The 22,437-nt window shown below is 39.6% G+C and overlaps 1 protein-coding gene across 3 annotated transcripts in view; it reads right to left on the bottom strand.

The window, feature by feature from the left end:
• Tmtc2 (Transmembrane O-mannosyltransferase targeting cadherins 2) overlaps nt 1–13,101 on the bottom strand; it is a 57,516-nt gene extending 44,415 nt beyond the window's left edge. Inside the window, exons 1-3 of one of the 3 annotated variants that reach the window (XM_069050186.1) lie at nt 12,701–13,085; nt 12,479–12,650; nt 4,308–5,088 (exon numbers count right to left, since the gene is read on the bottom strand). In XM_069050186.1, the coding sequence (XP_068906287.1) occupies nt 4,308–5,088; nt 12,479–12,564 (867 nt within the window). In that variant the 5' untranslated portion in view covers nt 12,565–12,650; nt 12,701–13,085. Of the gene's footprint in view, nt 1–4,307; nt 5,089–12,478 lie in introns of all 3 variants that reach the window. The other 2 variants (XM_069050187.1, XM_069050185.1) reach the window with 2 other exon arrangements.
• Between the last annotated feature and the right edge of the window lie 9,336 nt (nt 13,102–22,437).

Genomic DNA, 22,437 nt, shown 5'->3' with positions numbered 1-22,437 from the left:
TGCGCCGGATCATATTGTTTGGCGAAATCATTTAAATATGTACCTGTTTTCACGGAAAAAGAACATAAACGCTGTTCAAAAATCAAAAAACAATTGTGGTGCAAATGACTTATAGTTTGTTTTTTAATCAAAGAACCACGACCTGTTGATTTAGGTTTGCAAATATAAAATTTTACTGAATTTAGGAAATTTAATGATATCTGTTGGCTATACCAGCCAACGCCTGTCATTTTTAATGTCCTTGAAAGTACGCAAACTCGCATCTAAAATTTGAACGTGTTATTAAAAATGCCTCGCAAAGTAAGACATTTATTAAACATTCAAGTTAGTTGTTATTAGTTATTGTTAACTTTATTTTATAACCTCAATTTCTATATGATGAGTTTTTTCACCCTAGGTCAAAAGTGTACAATGTTGTCAGCTCTATTTTAGGTGTAAATTGCGGTGTTGTGGTTCTTTGATTAAAAACAGACTGTATCTTTCACTGTGATAAGTAAAGTCAATTTTTTAATTTAAGGCCCGTATTCACCAACGCCAGTTAAAGTTAACTGTAGGTTAAAATATACAAAAACATTGTTATAACAATAGGTAACTAAAGTAACGAAGTATTTTAACCTACACTTAACGTTAACTGGCGTTGGTGAATACGGCCGATACCCCGATGGATCAATTAATAAGCAGAGCAACTGTTATATGGCTATCTCTTTTCATCATAATGTAAAACAAGCTATTGGATTCTTGTAGGTATTTTATTAAGTCCGTCCCACTATGCATCTCGCTTTGGCATGTCCGATTAGAGCAAGACGCAAATTGTACGTTTATTCCATTAGCGACGTCAAATTTTTAGGTTAGGTCGTAACTACATTTGTGATAATTTTGTTTAATTTTGCTTGAAATTTCCGCCGTATGATGCCAAGGAAAAGCTTCGCAACTCATTTTTGAACAACAGCCACTGGCAGAAGCCGACCATTATTATCTCGTCCCGTGTAAAATACATTAACAAATTTCTTATTAGCGTGTAAGAGCGTTGACCTTACGTGTGGCATTGCTGAAACAAAATCTAGGAAGAAAGAAAGACAATCCAAACCTGGTCCTGGTTGTTTAGTGTTGTTTTTAAGGAGTTTTAATATATTTTTTCCAACGTCAAGTCTGAAAATGACATTTCCATCACTCAATTTAGAGATGAAAGTAGGCGTTTGCATCACATGTGAGGAAAGTAAATCACTTCCCTCACTAGTGGGGAAAGTAAAACAAAAATTTGATCCCCATTTAGGTATGTACATACTTTCTTTAAAATAACGTTCAAATATACATTTGTAAGAATTCTTTATTAACAATTAGCACTTACAAAGATACTTAACTTTTTTTATCAGTATTATAGAAATTAAATGTACAATTTTTTACACGAATTAAAACTCCAAATGTTCCTGTTTTTTTTTTCTAAATAACGTGTCGTTACAGAGCTTGACGTTGAAGCCAAACTAGCGCTTCTTGCTACTTGTCTCCATCTCAGTAACGCATTGTATTCCTTTCCGTAGCGTGCTCGAGATTTTATAGGTAATAACTCCAAAGATACCTAGTTCGCTGCTTCTTTAATTTCTGTATTTGGTAAATTTACAACACTATCTTCTACTTCCATCACTATTTGTTTAGTAAATTCTGATTGATTTTCAAGTTTTGGTAAAAACACGACTTGACATTCATTAATTAAATTTTATTGTTTACTGTGAGCATGGAAACGTGATTTTCAAATTTTACTTGTATGTTGATTTGTATAAAATAATAAATTGATAATCCTATGCAAGATAAACCGAAAGCTCTTGACGTTGGAAAAAATAGTATGTTATATACGTGAGGAAAGGTCCATTGCTAAACTTGAATGATTAGATCAACTCGCTATCGCTCGTGATCCAATTGTCATTCTCGTTTAGCAATGCATCCCTTTCCTCACTTATATAACAATATACTATTACCTATTAGTTGATAAATATCAAAAGAGTTCTGAAAAGAACTGTTTTGTGAAAAACAAATTGAAAACTGAGGAATGCATTTGCAGAAAAATCATGAAAGAACGAAACTACACATCTCAAAACTGAAATTTGTCATGACATTTGTCTCAAGGTGCCAATATAAATTTTCAAATATTGGTAGCACCATGCACGCTGTCAAATGGCGAAAGCAGATGGGTCAAAAGTGAATAACCCGTAAAATTGTTGACATAAATGTTTCTCTGTTCTTTAATGAGCCAAATAACATCGAAAGGCTGTGTTTTATTATTATAACGAATCGAAATATGTATTGTGTTTTCAGAATTTATGATCGTAAATCAAATGACATGTGCATGTGCAAAAGTAATGCTAAACTATTGTTTGTGTTGTAAAAATTATGGAAATATTAAACGATAACCAATAATAACGATTTTTATCCTGGAACGACAGTATCATGTCCAAATATCATAATTAAAAAAATGATCATAAAAAAATCGTCTTTTGGTGTACGTTTTTGAAATGAGATTTTTGGTAAGAATCTTAATTTGAAGGATATCTGTTAATCCCGGCTGCAAATATGAAGACGTCGAGCTCACAATGGCCGCCACCAGCACCGTATTTACATGTTTATCAGACCGGCCGACGCTGCTCGTCGGGATTTATTGGCGCTATTCGTGTAATGTAATGGCGCGAAGAACCGGAGACGGATACGGGTCTAACTTGTGCTGACTGCCGAGCCTCGCCACCCCCCGGGGCTCCGGGAGATTGATAACGATGCAGCCACTTTGCGGCCGACGAGGAGCTCCCCCTGTCCCCCAAATGTGACTCTAATTTTCAATTGAAATTCGATGCTTCCGTTTATCATTGACGCTCCATTTGAAATTAAAATTAAATTTGGAAAACGATCGAGCCACATTTGCCCGAATCGTCGAGCTGATCAAACAATCGAACTGTCGGTAAGTGAATTTGCTGCATGACCGTTACGAGATGAGACGGAGGCTGGAGGGACGTAGTTGAGGAGGTGTTGCGGAATTACCGGCGGTTATTGAATTTGCCAAGGGAGCTTATGACCAAGGAAGAATTGCAAAACATGCAAATTGGATTCGAACAGTACGATACGACATAAAGTGAAAACAAAAAAGTTCTTGTTTAAATAAAATCTGACATTTTCTTCTAGTGCTGAAAATTTGGTCTCTCCGAAATAGTTTTCTTTCGGGGCGTGTGTAATTTATGGGAGGTTAAAAAAATCACATCTTTTTGCTACATTTGTATGACCGTGAATTTTCAGCATACCACGACCATTTTCCTTTTCATTTTCCGCTGTTAGTGTCAGCGAGGCATTTGTCGCAGCGGCCCTCGCCCGAAGACATATCAAATGTTACAACTTCGTTATTTGTCGACCAAATGAAAGAGAATTTATTACGCAACGAAGGTACGAGTTCGAGAATGAAAAATTTCACTTGGTCCGATCGCAGTTGAAACTTTTCCACGAAAGAAATCGATTTTAACCGTAGTAAAAAAATCGAGATTTCTGGCCCCATTATGTGTGTCAGGTTTCCAGCGTGAAAGACTGTGATTTTCCGTTTTTCGAGTGCACGTCGTCGCGTTCGTTTTTCGTTCGAAGGGCCGGTTTCCATTAGGCCCTAACGAAGTCGGATGGCCCGGGTTTGTTTTTAGTGTCGGTTGCGGGTGGAAGTCCGCATTTGCAACGCCATATATCTGGTGCGAAGTTTTCCAATCTTGGGAAAGCAGACGACCGGACGACAAGAGGAGATAGGGCGCGCAAGGGTCGAACGTGACACATTAACACGTACCGCGGGGAGGTGTGCACCCCTCTAGGTTTATTGCGACTCTTCTCCATCGAAGAGCGAGGATCAATGGCCGTTCCGTGAGCGAAATGGTTAAAAATTTAATACCCGGAGCCGTGCAGTTCGACAAATTATCGACGAGAACCACCCTCTACTACACAAATCTGAGTTATTATGAAGATTAGTAAGTTGGAGCGAGTTACCGAAGAAAATCAATTCATTTTCGCCACTCGAAACTCGAAGGTAAAGCACTTCAACTTCGATACGTAAAGCCAATCAATTCGCGAGGGATTTTCCAACTTTCCTAACTGAGCACTATGGAGGTAGATAAAAAAGTAGGGCGCGCAAAAGTCGCTTTATCACAGATTAAAATTTAATCGACTATAACAAAGACACTCATTTATTACCACTACACTACCATCCACAATCTAGTTAAATATTGGAAATAAATTATTTAACCCGGCGCCTCCACCATTTTTACATAAAAAATAAAACATGCAGCAATACTTGCCTTCTTGAGTGAGGAACAGTAGATAAAGTCGTAGACCATGCAAAAGCCCAGCACTGTAACGCCGGTCTCTTTGCTGAGCATCGCCGCCAACGCCAGTACAACACACAGTCCCAGATATATCCACTGCTTGGCCAGACTCCCCCAACAGCACGTCTGCTTGTCCGCCGCCCCCATCAGGAAGACGCTCTTACCGCAGACTTCACTGTGTACCACCTCCCTTCCAATTCTCTTGGGCCAGTTGCAACTGGTCACATTCTTCTGTAGACTGTAGACGAACTTGTGATATTTCAAAGTCCTCAGCTGCTTCATATTGTCCTCTTTGTTGGCTTGGGTTTTATTATTGTTGCACCGGTGACAACAAAGCGAGTCTCTGTGTTTCGTGTGGGTGACGTAGGCCAAGAACGCGAGGAGATAAAAATTGCAGGCGGCCAAATCCGCCCTGCCTACCACCCCCGCCACAGCTTCCGTGTGCACAGGATGGGTGGCGAAGACCAGTCCGGTGATGGCGGGTCCGATCGAAGACTTCGATTTTGGAAGAACTTGACGGGCCAGTTTGACCAAGAGAGCCGTGGCCAAACAGTGCAGGAGCACGTTGACCAGGTGGTAGCCCCACGGCTGGAAGCCCCCCAGGAGGTAGTTGAGACGGAAGGTCAGCACGCAGAGGGGGCGGTAGGAGCCGTGAGAGCCGCTGTCGCTCAAGGGGGTTCCCCAGAAGTCGTCCTCGAGGAGGCGACTCCATGGGGTCTTCGGCAGCAGGTCGGGGTTGCTGAGGATCGCGCGGCTGCAAAGGACATCCATCAGTCGGATTAAAATTTAATTGGTTGTAGATCAATGTGCGGCGGTTAACTGGTTCTAATTGAAACGACATTCGTTATTGCTACATTGTGACACGCAATGAAATATGGGCTGCGACCGCCATTACATGCGCGACATTAATGACAGACTGTTGTTCCTGTCGATGTTACGTGCAGGTTGTGCATGTCGAAAACAATGTCCGAATGACCTCGGTGGCATCATGACCCGAAGCGGAAATCGACTAGACAAGAAGCTACAAGTGACGAGGGTTGAAAGGGAATTTTTTATTAGGAGAAACGTCCGTCAAAAAAATTGCCTCCGAATGGGCTTTGTTTGGCGACGGCGGACGACTAACCGCACAAAATCACTCAATTTATATGCAAATTTTTCTAATTTCTTTAATTTGTCTTTTGATTGTTTCGACGAGTTCTTAAACGACCGGAGATGCCGCAGACATATTTTACAAATTATTTTCCTCCGGATTTGGGTCACTCCGGTGAATCAACGATACTTGTTTTGTTTCGACGGACCTTATTAATAGTCTCTGCCAGAACGTATACAAAAATAACCCATTTTATTTAACTGTACACAGACAAGAACCGAAGCACTTGACGTATCGATCGAGGACAGTTTTACATTTAACACAGTTGAAATAATGTTGTAACGAGCAACTGGAAACAGGGTAATTTGTACGTTCAAAAGTTCATCGGAAAATTCATGCCTCAGGTCAATCGATATTTTATATTGTTTACGCACAACTGTATTAGAAAAGTTGGTTTACATCTTCGAACGAAACTTCAATTTTACATCTGGCGAGCGGTAAAGTAACTTTATAGGCCCGGCGGGCTTTAAACCAAAGCGAAAAGTCCGCAAATGGGAAAATAATGTTTGTATAATACATTTATAACTATTGGAGAATTTGTTTATTTATTACCGACCGTTATTTGTTTACAGAGACAACCTAGATGTTTTGATTATATTCGCTGGCTGGTCTTTTTAAATTTAAAATTTGTTATTAACATTGATGGGCAGTTGTGCGTAAAACGTTGTACGTACCTCAGGCCGAAAGACCTTTACGCCCTTGGACGAAAAAAGGCCTTCGTCCGCGGGTGTAAAGTTAATCTTTCGGTCCTCTATACGTAAATAACTATTTCCTGCACACGAGTCGAAATGCAATGTTTTTTCATTTTTTTGTCGTCTATGATGTACAGGGTGTAACAGAAAAAAGTGCATTAATTTTAACTGGTAATAGAACTTATCAGAAGGAACAACTTTTCTCACCGCTATTTTGGCGAAAAACGTTGCGTAATGGCTTAAAAAAGTAGGAAAGATTTTCCTAAAACCGTTCATATCTCCAAAACTAAGCTACCGAAAAACAACCACATTTTTACGAAATGTATTTTTTGCTATACGGGTAGATTTGTTTGATTTCGATTTCGGCGTTAAAACACGTTTTCTGGATCATTTCATATTAGCGGTGATCTCAATTAGCCATTGCAGTATTTAGTGGCGTACGGCTATTTTAGTGAAAAATCTCTCCAATTTTTTTTGGAATTAATCATCGTTTTTCGGAAAAATGGTAGATAGAAAAGTTGTTCCTTCTGACGAGTTCTATTACCAGTTAAAATTAATGCACCTGTTTCTGTTACACCCTGTAGTATTTTCGTGTCGATGTTTCATCGTAAAGGCAGATCTAATACCTCCCAGATGAGTGGTGAACCGATCAAAAAAATATGTTGTAATTATTCGAGTTTGTCAACAGTCCTTCGGGCGGCAATTAAGGATAACGGCAACGAATCCTCGCGTAAAAGCTTTGACATTTTTGTGATGCGTATTCGGCTTATCTAGGCAAGAATCGCCGTAATGGATAATGTTTCGGGTTTCAGGTTGCAGGCTAGGGTTATCTAATTTAATTGGTTCTTCACCGCCGAGAACGTTTACTAAATGGATTTTCCCCATCAAACGGACAAATAAAATGGAAATTTTATGTCGGAGCGATTAATTTTAGTGTACGTGATGTACATATTAATTCATCGAATAGCGATTACGGTCATTTCCTTACGGCTCACATAAAATATTTTCCTCCATTAGGAAAAGTGATTCGACAGTCGCATCGGAAAATCCGCAAATCCAACTGGAAGCTCCGGGGTTATTAAAACGATTAAACCCTTTCTAATAAGGATGGAAAAAGACAACAGCGGCACCTTCCGTGCATCCTAATTGAAATCCGGCGCACCTAGCAACGATCGCCTATCCCCCGACTTTGTCATTTTTTTTGCAGCGAAACAAAATCCGGAAGTTAATTAAAACCGAAGATAAATGGTTCTCGGGGAAATTTTCAGGCGATGAAAGGATGATCGTTAGAGTAGTCTGCACGAGTGCATAAATCATAATTTGAAATGAACATATTGCCGCAATTTCGGCCGAAAGATAACGCAATTTGCTCGAATCCTGTTGGGAAGAAGAGGTGGAGTGCTCGAGTGGCGTGCACCGCTTCGACCGACCTTAAACATCGAATAATGTCGAAGAGCCGGCTCATCAATTGGATAGTTTGGTTTTTCTTTTGTAGTTTTTCGACAGGAGGCCATTCCGGTTGGTTAATTTTATGCGATAGTGGAAAACTGGAACGAAGTTTCCGCGATAAATCTGCGGACGTCGAACAAACAATAATTAGGAGGACGATCCGGGGTGAATTCAACCGACGAATTGACGATTTCATGGCGGCACTTTTGGATCGGTCAAATAAACACAACCGCAACCGGAGTCGACAACTTTCAACACCTTAAACTTAATAATCGAAACTGCCAAACTATCAACGGTTTAGAAGCATAATATCAACCCAAAAAACTCAATAACACCTCAAACTTGGGGGCTCGATAACTCTTAAAAACAACTTAAACATGAACTCTTCGGTGGGATATTTTTTGTAGCTTTTATATTCTTTTGGAAAAAATTAACGTTGTCGTTTTTCGGCAGAATTTGTTTAGCTTTCTCTCTATTTGACTTGCGATATCTGATATTTCACGGTGGGTTAAGATAAAGATGGGGTCTAGATTTGCAATAAAATCTTTTTGGATGTTTGTATCGTCGTGGCAAGCCATCCGGTGCGGAGTTCGGGTTCGGCCGTGACCTGTTCGCACCATCGAGGCGTCGGTTTTTAAAGAAAATCTCGTAAAATCGTCCGCGGAATCAGATGGCCCGATTGAATCCGGATTCAAAGGAGCCAATAGCACGAGCTTATTTTAAATTTCCCGTGTATAGACAGCCGCCACACGTCACGGAATCCAGCCGTCAGTTCCACTTGTCCCATTGAATTCAGATTTTATCGTCGTGCTCGAATGGGGGCCGCCATCTGCGCCACATCGCCGCTAAGAAGTCGGATTATATTTAGTGACGAAATAAGGTAGTGCCGTTCGGGGAGACAGAGATTATCATTATACAAAGGGGCGGCCGCAGTATCGCAGAGGCTCCTAGTTGTAGAGCGACGTCTCAAAGGCCGCTCCTGCGAATGAAAAGGGGTTCATAAAGGGGCGGCGGCAATAACACAGCGTGTATACACGCCCGTTGTCGGTCGCAAACGATGCCAACAGAATTTAATTGAACGGCTCCGTTTCAGAATCATAACACGTACAAAGTGCGTCTGTCGTTCGGGGGGGAAACCCCTTAAACGATTTTTCGAATTGTCCGCGCGAATATTAACGGCCGACTTCGATCGAACGCGCGCCCTAAAAATTCCGGGACGGTTCCGGATGCCGATTCCGGCTGTGTTTTAGTGGAGGAGCTCGGATGAAACATGAAGATTTCAAGACCGCAACGCGGACCATAAGCCGATCAATTGACCGTTCGGGGCGATTTGCCGTGCCGGGGGCGGCAGATTTTCTTCTTGTTGGTGGGCGGCCGCACGACTTCGATTTTAGACAATTAACGCAATTAGAATGGGCCCAACTGCGATTTGCTCCAACTTTGACATTATCAACAAGCTGCGTACCTGTTTTCTTCATCACATAAAATCAACTTCCATTATACGTTTAATGTATTTCAATTTACAACCATTAATTTGGTGCTGTATTAATAATGCACCATTGTAAAATTACCACCAGTCTGCTGTATAAATTGCAACCAAATGAATCAGCATGTTAAAATTTTTAAACTTAAATATCCCCAAATCAAAATCTATGGATGATTCTCTGTTGCATAATGCACTTAATAAATGTTCATTAATACAAAGCCTCATAATAAAATGAATACCATTTACAGCTGTCGTGTACAATATGCCGATGGGATAAATTTGTAAATATGATCACTCAAAAATTTTGGTGGTTGATTTACAACTACATTCTGTCATGATTTGCACTTGTTGGAAGGAATAATTATCATTTTTCAATTTTTATTTGTTATACCTACGTTAAACGTAGAAATAATGTAGGATACGTTCAATTTTTTTTTGTTAAATTCAACTGAAAGTATAAATCAGATCAGTGGATAAAACAAAGTTGTAAAATTTTACATAACCTAATAACGAGACAAGACGTTGATTAATGGTTATTAAAAACTTGAACTAATATTATTTTACTTTGTGACGCACCACTGTTTGACCATTATACAGGTGTCCCAGAACTCGCGGATCAAACTTAGAGTGCGTTTTCCTTGGTGATAACTGAAAGCAATAGCGTTTAAAAAAACTACAGGGTATAATCGATTTATTTGTAATGAAAAATTAAAGTTGACCAATCAGAAGGACGCTGTTAATATGAATTTCAGGTAAATTTAACCAACAGTTTGAATTACCTAGCAACATAATTCTAGTAAGAATTTCCAGTAAATGTTTGGGCAACTGTGAAGATTTTGACAACGTCAAGTTATCATTTAATTCTAAATTGTCAAACTTGTATTGAAATCATGTATACAGCTGCAGAGTATGCCGAAATGCTTATACTTTATGGAGAGTGCGGGTGTAATGCACGTGAGGATGCAAGAGAATATGCAATACGTTTTCCACGACGTTTGCCATAACGTATTTCTAAGTTGGTGGATCGTGCTCGATACACTGGGTCCTTGGTGCCTACATGACAAGAAATTAGTGGTCCCCCGCGAGAAGTTAGAACGCCAGAGAGTGAAGATGCTGTTCTTCACTCCTTTGATGACGACGGTAGAAGAAGCATATTTGAAGAACTATACTTACCGCGAACCTGTCAATATTTTAGAAGAACTAAATGACCAAATTCACGAAGCACTGGGTACTGTTATTCCTAATATGCTTAGACTGGCAAGGGAAAATTTAATATTCTATTCCTTCAGATGAAAGGTGGTTATTTTGAACACTTGTTATAAATTATTGTTTTTATTTTGCATGTTTTTTATTTCATTTCTTGCATTCTACATCGTTTAAGTTATAAAATTTGATCTTAAATTTTTACTAATAATGATGCTAAAATAAATAGATTAGTTCAATCCAGTTTTGTCTTCTTTCTTTCAGAACTGCCACTGTGCTTAATCTGTTGTTCAAAACCTACAGCTTTTTGCAATGTCAAGAATGTTCCTAAAAGTCTTTTCTTTCATTTCGACGATGACTCGTCCCGCTCGTGTAGCTGCGCTAACACCTACGTTGCAGATGCAGAGTGTATGCACAGGAGTCAGGATAAATTTCTTTTGATTCCGAGTCATTTCACAGGCCCTGCATGTTTCACTTTTTACTAAAATTTTTAAGGTCGTAATATTACCCACTTGACGCTACGTCGCCATTTTACCTTCCATCAACAAAGATTCAATTCATCATACCCCTCCCGTCAATTTCCCATACCCCTCAAGGTTACAATTGCTCTGGAAATTTTCACTCATAATAACAAACCATAGGAAATGCTGCTAGTGTTTTGGGAACTGTGGCCAAAAGCTTAGGACTTGAAGAAGTTTTTTATTTGTTTAAAATTTAGTTTACATATCATATAAATATTATACATTATTATCAGTAATGTTATTCATTATACAACCATAAGGTATTTCATTCATTACCGGAAGAAGAAACTTCTTGCGTTCCCTGATGAAGATTCTACACATTTGTTCGCTTGTCTTTGGCGAAATTATCCCATTTTTGGTTATTTCAAAAGTAGCTGTCACTTTTGACGTCTCTTCCGACAAGTCGACCAGATAAATATTGAAAATAATTTTATTATTCATCGAAATACACGTTGCTTGGCAATTGAGGGAAGGTACTCAATTTTCTCGTAAAGGAAAAATTAGATCGAGCTCTATTGGTCAATTTGATTAATTCATAACTAAAAAGCTGTTGCACCCTATTTTTCTATACATTTTTTACCTTTATTACCATCATGGAAAACGTACTTTAAGTTTGATCCGCGAGTTCTGGGACACTCTGTATTTTGCGGCAAAAGATAACCGGTTTTCAACCAAATTTTATCCTTATAAACTTGAACTAATATTATTTTAATTTGTGACTCTTTAACCATTATGTATTATTTTCTAAAATATTTTGATGTTATCCTTTCAACGTATAAATATCGTAAAATAACGGTTAATGGTCGTTAAATTTTCAACTTTTATAGGTTAGGAACAGCTACGAACAGGTCTTGTGCCTAATACTCGTATATGTAACAAACATTGATTAATCGTTATTAACGACAATTTTTTTAGTGAATATCGATTTAAAGTCAGCAACAAAATAGATGTCACTCACAGTTGTCGCTAGTTGCGTTCTAACCCTGATAGCATGCTGATAAGCTAAACTCGTGGTCATGGTCATACAACAAAAGCCAGATTAATACATTTTAGGGCAACTAGTGGTTGACTTTTACCCAAGCTTTAACTGAAACATCTCTTTCGACGTCTATTTTTGACGAATTTGGAAAACTGGGAACCGGGGTTTGTAAAATTGGAGTTTTTAGGAACAAACTCTTGCAATTTGAACTTTTTCTTTTGGGATTTGTCGCTTTCTGGTGATTATTTCCTCATTCATATTCATGCGATTCAACTATGCGTATCGTTGCATAACAGAACTCTCGATTTACGTCAATGCGCTTCGTCTGAACTAAGCTGCGGCGTTCATTCAACGGAAATTAAGCTTTTACAATGTGTGTCTCTCTCGTGTGTGCTAAATTCACACTACCGAAGTGAACGGGCGTATTTTCCTTGAGCGCCAGTGTATATAACCCGCTTCGATTTTCCGGCGTCTTTGTATCAGCAAAACTCCATTTAGCCTTATTGTCCGGAAAATTATGACCGGAGTACGGTTTGGATTCTCGTTATGAAAATAGAGATAGAAGGGACGGGCGCGTGGCGGATTCCTTTCATGTAAGAGCGGCTCGGATGATCGAATTAGGGGTGAGAATTAAGAGAGAGAGCAGGGAGGAAGGGTTACTCACCGGTCGTCGTAGACGAAGCCGGCGTCCAGCGTGTTGTAGTAGAGCAGGAAGGCTAGGAGGCAGCAGAGCGAGCTGACATAATCCATGCTGGGGGTCAGCACATCCCTCCGTGGGCGAAGACTTCAGACTTGTTGCGTCCGCAGCGAGAGGCCACGCTAATCTCGGCGAAGCGCTGAAATATGTTAGACCATTTACACCGTCCGTGCCAGGCTTGCACATTACCGGCAAAAAGTTCGTTTTTGCTGCGGTTTTTGCGGCACTAAGGCCCGTTCTTCGGGGAGAGCATTGCGCGCCGCCCCCGACGCGCGCCCACGCGGTACCTGTGGAGTTCACCTGGAGGACCAAGACGGAACTGAGCGACTCGCCACCGACACGCCGCCGTTATATAGTCGAGACGAGCATTGCGCGAATACTGATGATCGACCCTCTGTGTGGGACACCCTACACGCCCCGCACAGGCGCGCGCACCCGGAACGGAGTACAGGTGGCACCGGAGTCACCGGAGTCGCGACACAGCCACCGGGACAACCGCTCCGGGACCCACGAAAAACTCACACATTTGCAAGAGACGGCGGAATGGGACAAAATCCTGGCAAAAGGGGGCGATCGAGCGATGTCGTCCAGAAACAGACAAATAGCCCCTCCCCCCTCTCCCAAACCGCCGTCATAGGTCCTTTGTTGCGCTCAGAGTAGTAATAGTAATTTTTTCACTGTTTACATCTTGGATATCGTCGTACCTGTCAGTGAATTTATTTTCTGTCAAAAAAGAAACGAGAAATAAAAACTTGTTTTCTGTCTTTAACTTTATCTTGAACATAAACAAGATACATTTTAAATTTGAAAACAACACAGGCGGTATTTATCATTTATTTCGTCGAAATTGAGACATCAAATTTTAATATTCAGAAAGGAAAGGAATTACATATTTAAATTTTCAAGTATCGATTTGTTCATTTACAAAATACGACTGTTATTACATATTTAATAAAACAGTCGGAATTTCGTTAGATAACGAAGTTGATTCATTTTGATTGTAACAAGTCCCTAGTAACTTTTCAGTTGCTAGGTTATTGATAGGGAATTTTAGATAACACTAAATCCAGTCGCAGTTGGCAACTCTCGGAGGTGCCATTTTGGCAGAAACGTCAAGCAAAACGGAGAACGACTTGCGCAAACGTTTTTCGACGTAGACTTTGTGCGCGTATCTATAAAATTGAGTGTTGGTACGAAATTTCAGAATTCAAAAAGGAAATGCCACGTCGTCTTCTCAAAGTTGAGACCAAACGGTTAATATTGACTTGTTTCGAGACATTTTATTGAAGCCAACGGAAAACAACTCACAAAGACGAACATCACCAATAAAGTTAACTCTATTTGTGCTTTTTTGTTGTACATTTTGGTTAGTAAGTGCTGTGGTTTGATGCGTTCTGCCTTTTAATCTCCTATAAAACATTTTTCTAAACATGTTTGTGATCTGTGCCTGGATATAACCCCACTTTTCAATAGATGTGATCACAGAATTAAACAGACGTTTTTAGTTTCTCCTACTTCAAATATTGATTTCCGTTATTAATTTTGATAAATACATTGAAATCATTACTTTACTACCATTGTCATGTTTTTACTATTTTTTCTCCCTACCGGTTAGGAATGTAGGCTGTGGATACCTCATTTGAGGTGAGAAAATTCAACTTTCTCGCTAAGGTAAGAAAGTTAATCATGAAATGTTTATGGTAAAACTGTACCAAAATACAAATGTCAAAAGTGTCAAAAGTGAAATAAGTTATTGATAAATGAAAGCCAATTCAATGAAGTAAGTTGGTAGGTCAATCATATAATCTGGAAAATAAACAGATAAGCTAGGTAGGTAGATTACTTTACCCTGTTTATATCAAATTTTCGAACAAACCTCAAATCTTCAAATGCGATGACAAGTTAATTAAACAAATAACACAGGCTACTATTCAATTCTCAAAATTTTCGTTTTAATCACGAATATAACGATTTTTTTTTACTTTTTTCAACAAAGTTGTGCCGGTAGGGAAAAAAATTGTATTCAAACCTTGTTAAGAAAGTGTCCTTGCAGACCTTAGGCACTTACAAACCTCGTCTACGACTCGGTTTATAATCTTTGCCTGCGGTCTGCAAGAAACCACTTTCTTACCTTGGTTTGAAATATACTATTTTCGTTGCAGTCACAATCAAAGTGAATTGATAATAGATGAAATTTGTTTTAGAAATCCGGCCCGAATGCCATGTGAGCGCGTGCGGCAAATCACTGAAAGTTCGTAGATAAAAAGCGCTTACTTGATTTTCGATCATGAAGAAATAGGCCTTGGCATCGTCGTTGTCACAATATGCGTGTTATCTAATCGCATTTCTGTTGCACGGCTTCTGGGTGGCACGTTTTCTTATTGAGTGGGCTTTATCGGTAGCGATTTTTCTAGAGCGGGATCGAGCTAATGAAAATAAACGCGATACCGGATATAAATGGTCGCAAACAGTCGTGGAAAGTGTGGAAATGATGAAAGTTCGAGTAAAAATTAGAATTTCTCTCGGAAGACGGAAGCCGTGGGGGCCGAGGGAAAAAGCGCAATCCTGCAAAGTTGCAAGTTGTAAATTCAGTGTAACCCTTCCTCGGGGCATAGTAATATAGCAGGGGCGCGATAGGCGGCGGTGAAACGTCGAGTAATGAGTATGAATACGTCACGTCAGAACTCGAACTCGTGGCAGTAAATAGCGGAGGCCCCGAGTTGCCGCCGCCGAGTTGCTCAGGTCGCCGGAATGAGAAAATATATTACCGCTACAGATTGCTGACTAAATTACATCGCATCACCTTGGTCGCTCCTCGGCCAGAGACAAGACACGTCTAGGAGATTAACAGCCGGACGCCTGATTGGATGCGGGGCCGTACACACTGACACCTGCAGGAAATGGCGCAAGGAGCGTATTCTTATTCGCATCGATCGCAAACCTACACCTTTGATCCCCTTCATTACGACGCTTTGATAAATGGAATTTTTTCGCATCATAGTCGGCCATTATCAACTCGCGTAATATGAAAGGATGAAGCATTGCACCCTCGAATATACACTCTCGTTCGCCACGGATGGCTTAACGTTGTACCTACTCCTCGAAGAATCGACAAACTAGAATATCTGCTAGATCCGACAATCTCTTAACTCGAACCCTCTTATAAGACGTTGGGGCACAATGAAACGTGATTTACGCCTAACGTCGGCGCAATTACATTGTTACATTTCTTAAAATGCACTATCTATCTCTATTATATCGGCGTCAGAGGGGCCTCATTATTTATGTTGTTATAACCGCCCCTAATTAAGCTTCACCGACAAATCTCGCTCCAATTGGCCCCATAAATATTTCCGAGTGTTTTTTAACTAGGCTTCGCCCCCTAGTTACATTTCAGTTGATTTACTACCATTTTTATACTTTGGTTGAATTAACGTGTCGAATCAACCTACACGAGACGACTCACTTGTATCGATCCTCTACAGATTTATGCGTCAATATTAAGCTTGTTTTTGATAATCTTCAATTTGAATCAAAAACGGCGGCACGTCGATTTGCAAAATCCGCATTTCCACAAGTCCCAATGACGTCACCGTTGCTCGATCCCCGCCAGCTCGAATTTGAATTATTTGCCTTTAATCAGCAATTACGATGATAATTGATAGGTAATCCCGGCGGAAACACTTGAACGGTTAATGAAAATTACCCCGCCACAACACCCACTCTCTCATAAATGTAAATTGAAATAGTGGAAGATCGGCCGATGATTCACCGAACAGGTGAACAAATGCAACCCCTGCCGTATCACGTTGCAGCCCCATTCGGTCACCCTCTTGACGTGCTCTTAATTACGGAGGGTTCTTCTAACAAATGCGTAATTTTACAAGGGCGACGGGAAAAATCGATCGGACACCGACGGCATCTGTTGAAGCAGCAACAACAGATTCGTGTGCCGTGTGAGGTGCAGCTCGGCGGTGCACCGCGACGTGTTCGAAATTTTATTTGCGTCTGCAGCGTACGTCATGTTTTTTCCGTTCCCACGCACCACAGATGCGACCTGTTGTGACATGACGTCGGGATGCTTTAATTGTAGTTAATCAAACTAATTATTCTCTTATTGTGCTTAATTGGAGTATATTGTGGCGAGGGCTCTGTCTAGAAATGGATTCTCGACATACCGACTGCAAGGGACGGAGATGACCTCGTCGTGTGCCGCGTATAATTAATTGAGGTCTCTTGTAGATGACCCGTCGTATAATCGCAAAAAAAAAACAACAGTTAAACATATTTAGTGGGAGGGGTTGAAAGAGTGAGGCATTTTTGACACGTGCGGCATACAAAACGGTGGTTTTGTTGGTTCAGGAAAAAAGCGGCCGAGATAACGACTGATAAGAACCGAAAAATTATTTCACCGGATCTTACAACGTTGTTTTTAATTCAGTTGGTAAATTAGTCAAAGTCAAAATTAAACCTGGGAGGTCCTTTACTGTTAATAAATAAGTAATATCAATTTATTCATTTTGATTGTGACCAGTCCCTAGTAACTTTTCAGATGCTAGGTTATTGATAGGGAATTTTAGATAACACTAAATCCAGTCGCAGTTGGCAACCCTCGGAGGCGCCATTTTGGCAGAAACGTCACGCAGAACGGAGAACGACTTGCGCAAACGCTTTTCGACGTAGACTTTGTGCGCGTATCTATAAAATTGAGTGTTGGTACGAAATTTCAGAATTCAAAAAGGAAATGCCACGTCGTCTTCTCAAAGTTGAGACCAAACGGTTAATATTGACTTGTTTCGAGACATTTTATTGAAGCCAACGGAAAACAACTCGCAAAGACGAACATCACCAATAAAGTTAACTCTATTAGTGCTTTTTTGTTGTACATTTTGGCTGGTAAGTGTTGTAGTTTGATGCCTTCTGCCTTTTCTTCTCCTATAAAACATTCTTTCTATCAGATTAGTTTTTATCTGAAAATATTTGTATTAATCAATGCAATTAATTGGAAGGCATTGGATGATCTGTATCTGGATACTGGATATAACCTCACTTTTCAACAGATGTGATCACAGAATTAGACAGACGTTTTTAGTTTCTCCTACTTCAAATATTGATTTCCGTTATTAATTTTGATAAATACATTGAAATCATTGCTTTAATACCATTGTCAAGTTTTGACAATTCTGACATTTTCACATCATGTTCACACCACACAAATATTTATTGTAAAACGTATGCAGCACACAGCTAAACAGCGCCTACTATTTTTTTCGTTGTGGTCACAATCAAACTGAATTGATAATATTACGTCATATTACGTTGAATAAGAGAAGTTAGTTTGACGTAGATATTTTAAATGTACCTAAATCGTGATTGTTTTTGTATTCTTCGCGTAGCAAGATCATCTCCTTGAAACTTTCCTCCGAATCGTCGTTTTTGGAAGATTCATTACTCTTGTCTTTGTCGGGGTCGCCTTCGCGTTTTAATCAACGTTTTTTCAACCGCTTATCTGTTTTAACACGTCATAACAACCATTCCACTTTATTTTCCTGGGGGATTTCCCGTGCAGTTGATGTTATCGGCGCCTTACCGTATTGACGTTCCAATTTTCGAGCATCGCCAATAATTATCAAAAATGGCAGCCGAACGTAAATTACACTGAAACGTAATAAAAGCTGCTTACATGTTTCTCGGAGCAGCAACGGCACAAATTCTTAGATCTAATCCGGTCGGAATTTAGGAAAAAGGCAGTCCCACTTTATTTATACGTCTATTAGGAGACAAAGGATCTCTTTTACTAATGCGTTTATTGCGATCGCTCCGGTCGGCAGTTTCGACGGAACGTCTCAGTTTTTAATTGTCGGAGTTTTTTCGGGGCGCAACTCGTCTCCGTCAAGACGAGATAATTAATTTTTTGTTGCGATAAAAATGTTGTTTTGCAAGGAAAACAGGCGACGTCGACGAATCCTTTGAAATCCTGCACTCTCCTTTGAGAGGCTCCAGCCAAAGGGAGAGTTTGTAATTCGGGGCAAGAGTGTTGCATCGAATAAAACGTCGCAATTCGGGGTGGAAAGTGATACGGGGCGGATTATAATTAAAAATTAAACCGTGCCGCCACCCCACGGTGGAATTCGTGTTGCACAAATAACGCACAGCGTCGTATTTATCCTGTGGCGGCATTTAAATATTACATTTCGGAATTTTCGAGCACGAACAAACAACAAATTACATGAAATATTAATAAATGCATGTAAAGCGACAGTTAATATTGTATGAATAGGAGTCGTAGATGTGTACTTATTAGGGCCCTCGCCATTGTTGGCCTATTATTTATTACGTCCGGGCCCGTATGGCCCCCGGTCCCGCCGGCAATTACACATGAAGATGTTATCGGCTTCAAGTGGAGCATTGTTTATTTAAGTCGGCGCATAATTCCGCCCCCGCATGCACACGATGCATGCGCGTTTCCACCGTAAAAATCCACTCGTGACCCACCACCGGGTCCGGTGTTGTCGCCCTTTTACCGGTCGAAGTGCCACTTGGAGCGTCGAAAACCCGGAGCCGTGTTGACGATGTGAAGGGCCGTAACGGTGTAGAGTGCGAACGCATGCCTCCGGCAGAAGGAGCCTTTGTTTTACGACGCCGTCCACTCACAGCCCTCCTATTGCACTCTACTTGAGTCATAACCACCCGGGGAATGATTACTGAGATTTTACTGCCCCCCGGTCGGATCTCGAGCGGTGCTTTTCTTCCGATGCCGTTTTACACGTGGTTTTATGTCGATGCCGCCGAAGTAAAAGCACTGACTGAGATATGGCGTGTGTGTTGGGGCGCAATTAGCGGAAATATGCCATCAGCGTAAAAGTCGGTAATGCGCCGGGTTATTGTCGAGGGGCGGCCAAGGTCGTCGCAGGATAATTCCAAACGAAACTACTTCCAAACGCCAGATAAAAGTTGCACCCCTAACGCAATATACCGCATTTGTTGCGCATCTCGGCATCCCTGCAGGTCACTTTTTTTACACCAAAAACAAAATGCACCCTAATCGAGTTAAGCTGGAACACAAAGACGTTTCCTTTGTTTCTCACTTAGAAAGAAGTCAATTGTTCTTCACGGTTTAATTTATAATAAACTAAACGCTACAAGTTAGAACGTCATTAAAGATTATTCGTTTAAATAAATGTCTGCTAGATATTTCTTAGAAAGGGAAATGAATAATTTGTGTCTGAAAGAGGAACTTTTAAACGTCGACGTTAAACTTATTAATTCTGCCATTCGTTTATTTTAAATTTATAAATTCTTTTCTCTTTGCTTTGTCTATTACAATTTACAACCAAAAATAAAAGTTTCATAGAGCTTCGCAAATTGCATTCGCTGAACACCAATATCTTGTCAGTTAAATTTTTAAACTGTAATGTAGAAAATTTTTGCGGAAGGCATCAAAGTAAAATAGTAGATTATATCATTAAAATTACAAGTGAGTCTTTTGACATTTTAATCTCAATGATATAGGTGTACAGGGTCGGCCATGCAAAATTACTTTTGACAATTCTAGTTACACATAACGTGAAAAACGTTATTTCCCTAAAAGTTCAAATTCTAGGAAATAATTTATTTTTGACACGTATACAGGGTGTCTCAGCTAAGACTTTCGAGCCTAATAACTCAGTTATTTTCCAGCGGATTTTTGTGAAATTTAAAATGCCACCTACACAGTTGCCGCATAAATTTTCGTACATAGTTGCCATATTTATCCACAATCATTTTGAATCACCCAATAGAACTCGGCGAAAATAGTCCACCGTCGCAAAAACCATCGCCCTATGTGCAAAAATATGTTTTTTAAAAAAAAAAAAAAAAGAGGGGGATAGTGTTTTTTTGCACATCCCCCTTAGAAGCTATGGCGTCAAATTTCGCACTCTTCAAGACGCTTTCTTGAGACTATAAACATCATAATTTAACCTTCTTCATTTTTTAGAAAAACCCAAAAAACTGAAAAAACGAATTTCATTTTTTTTTAAGTAAACAAATTCAATGGACCATAATGTTTCTTAATGCAACGGAATGATATTGAATTTTTTACCGTTGCATCCTACTTTTCAAGGTCATTCTTTTGAATGGTAAACATCATAATTCATAATTTTTCTCTTGACTTTCTAGGAAAGCGCAAACTACTGAAAAATCCATTTAAATGTTATGTTCTAATTTAAACGAATTGTTGCTGGTCTATCTGAGTGAAACAACTAAACCATTTCGAGCTTGCCATCACACCTAAATTATTTTCTTTATTTCTCCAAAAAAGTAATAAGTACTAATCTATTACAATTTAGGAATAGATGACTTAAACCACGATGTTTGAAAAAAAATCCTTCAATGCTTAAAAGTTGACGTCAGGTTTTATAAAAACATCATTTAAAAATGTTTATATTGAAAATATATTACCGAGTCAATTGTAAATTTCGTTTTGCAGAGTTGAGCAGTGGCATTGCCATCTCGAACTCCAGGCCAGGCCAGACAGCGTGTGACGTCACGAGGAAGGCCAAACGTCAAAATTTGACATTTGTTTACATTTTCAGAAAGTATCAAATACGGTGTTTTAATCATTCTTATGGAAAATTGTGAGATAAGCAAAAGCTTGGTGGCAAGTGTATATAATAGTTTCAGTTGATACCAGGGTATTTACTGTTCATCGAACGTCGCAAGAGACGTTGAAACCTGGGAAGTATTTTTATACCCTATCAACATTTTCGTGATTACAAGTCGTTGTAAGGGCAATTTAGTTGAAACTATATTTGCTACACATATAATTAAGATGTATGAAGCATTTGTTGTGATTTGGTGTTATTTAAATGATTCACAAACTAAAAATTACGAAAAAACAATAAATACACAAACTTAACCTCACTTGTCAATGACAATTTTCGCGTCATTAATGGCATTTAACTCCACGAGGCAGTAATTGTAAAGCCTAAACACATCGTTCTACTAAAAAAAAAGAGTTCTAACCAAAATTTTTACTGTTTTTATTAAATTCTGGAGGTTTAATGCGTTTTTCGATGAAGCATTTACTGTGACGTCACGATCAAAAACAATTGCTGCCTTAAGGCTTTGTGTTCTAGATGGCAATGGCAGTGGGCTCTCGTGCTGCATTTTAACCCACTGTTGCCAGATAGTCAGCTCCATGATTGCCAAGTCGCATGATACGAATTATTATAAAATTCTCGTGGCGAAACGAAATGACAAAAATATTCGCTGATTCTCCGACTAGGGAGAACTCGCAGGCTTAAAAAGTTTGTCGTGTAGGCAGTTAATGACAAAAAGCTGACACCTTGCTAAATCGATTGGTTATGTATAGGTGAACTTCCAAAAAAAAAAAGTTCAAAAATTGTCGGGTCCAAAAGGGCGTTACTCAAAATTTTCGAGTTACGTAGCTTATCGGATAGCCGGTGTTCAAGTATTTTTTTGGTAGAAACTTTGTAATATTTTCTGTAGCCATTTGGTCGTAAGAAAATAAACAATTTTCAAAAAAGTATTGCGTCTTATGGAAACAATAAAATTCAAATGCCTGTATCTCTGTTCGACGCTCGCCAAAAATTCGTTAATTTTGCCGTGTTTTTACGTTTCTCACTCCATTGCTCGAAAACTAAGCCTCAAATCGAAAAAATGTGTTCTTTAAGAACTAAAGACCGATATTCTCTGATTACGATGGTGTTTGTTATTATATTTTTGAGGGAATATTAATCAAGTAATGATTAAAAAACTAAAGTTGCAACAAAATCTCTTAGAGCTAATAAGCGCAAACATCGATCACCCTCCCGCACCGCCCTATTCCCCGCGGTTTACAATGTCATCTGACCTAGTCCACTGACTAGGCGAAAATAGTCCACTGTCGCAAGAATCATGTGCAAAAATAAGATTTTTTTTTT

This window comes from Tenebrio molitor, chromosome 6, assembly GCF_963966145.1.
Source record: "Tenebrio molitor chromosome 6, icTenMoli1.1, whole genome shotgun sequence".
Taxonomy (NCBI): Eukaryota; Metazoa; Arthropoda; class Insecta; order Coleoptera; family Tenebrionidae; genus Tenebrio; species Tenebrio molitor.
This window is presented reverse-complemented; position numbering and strand designations above follow the sequence as displayed.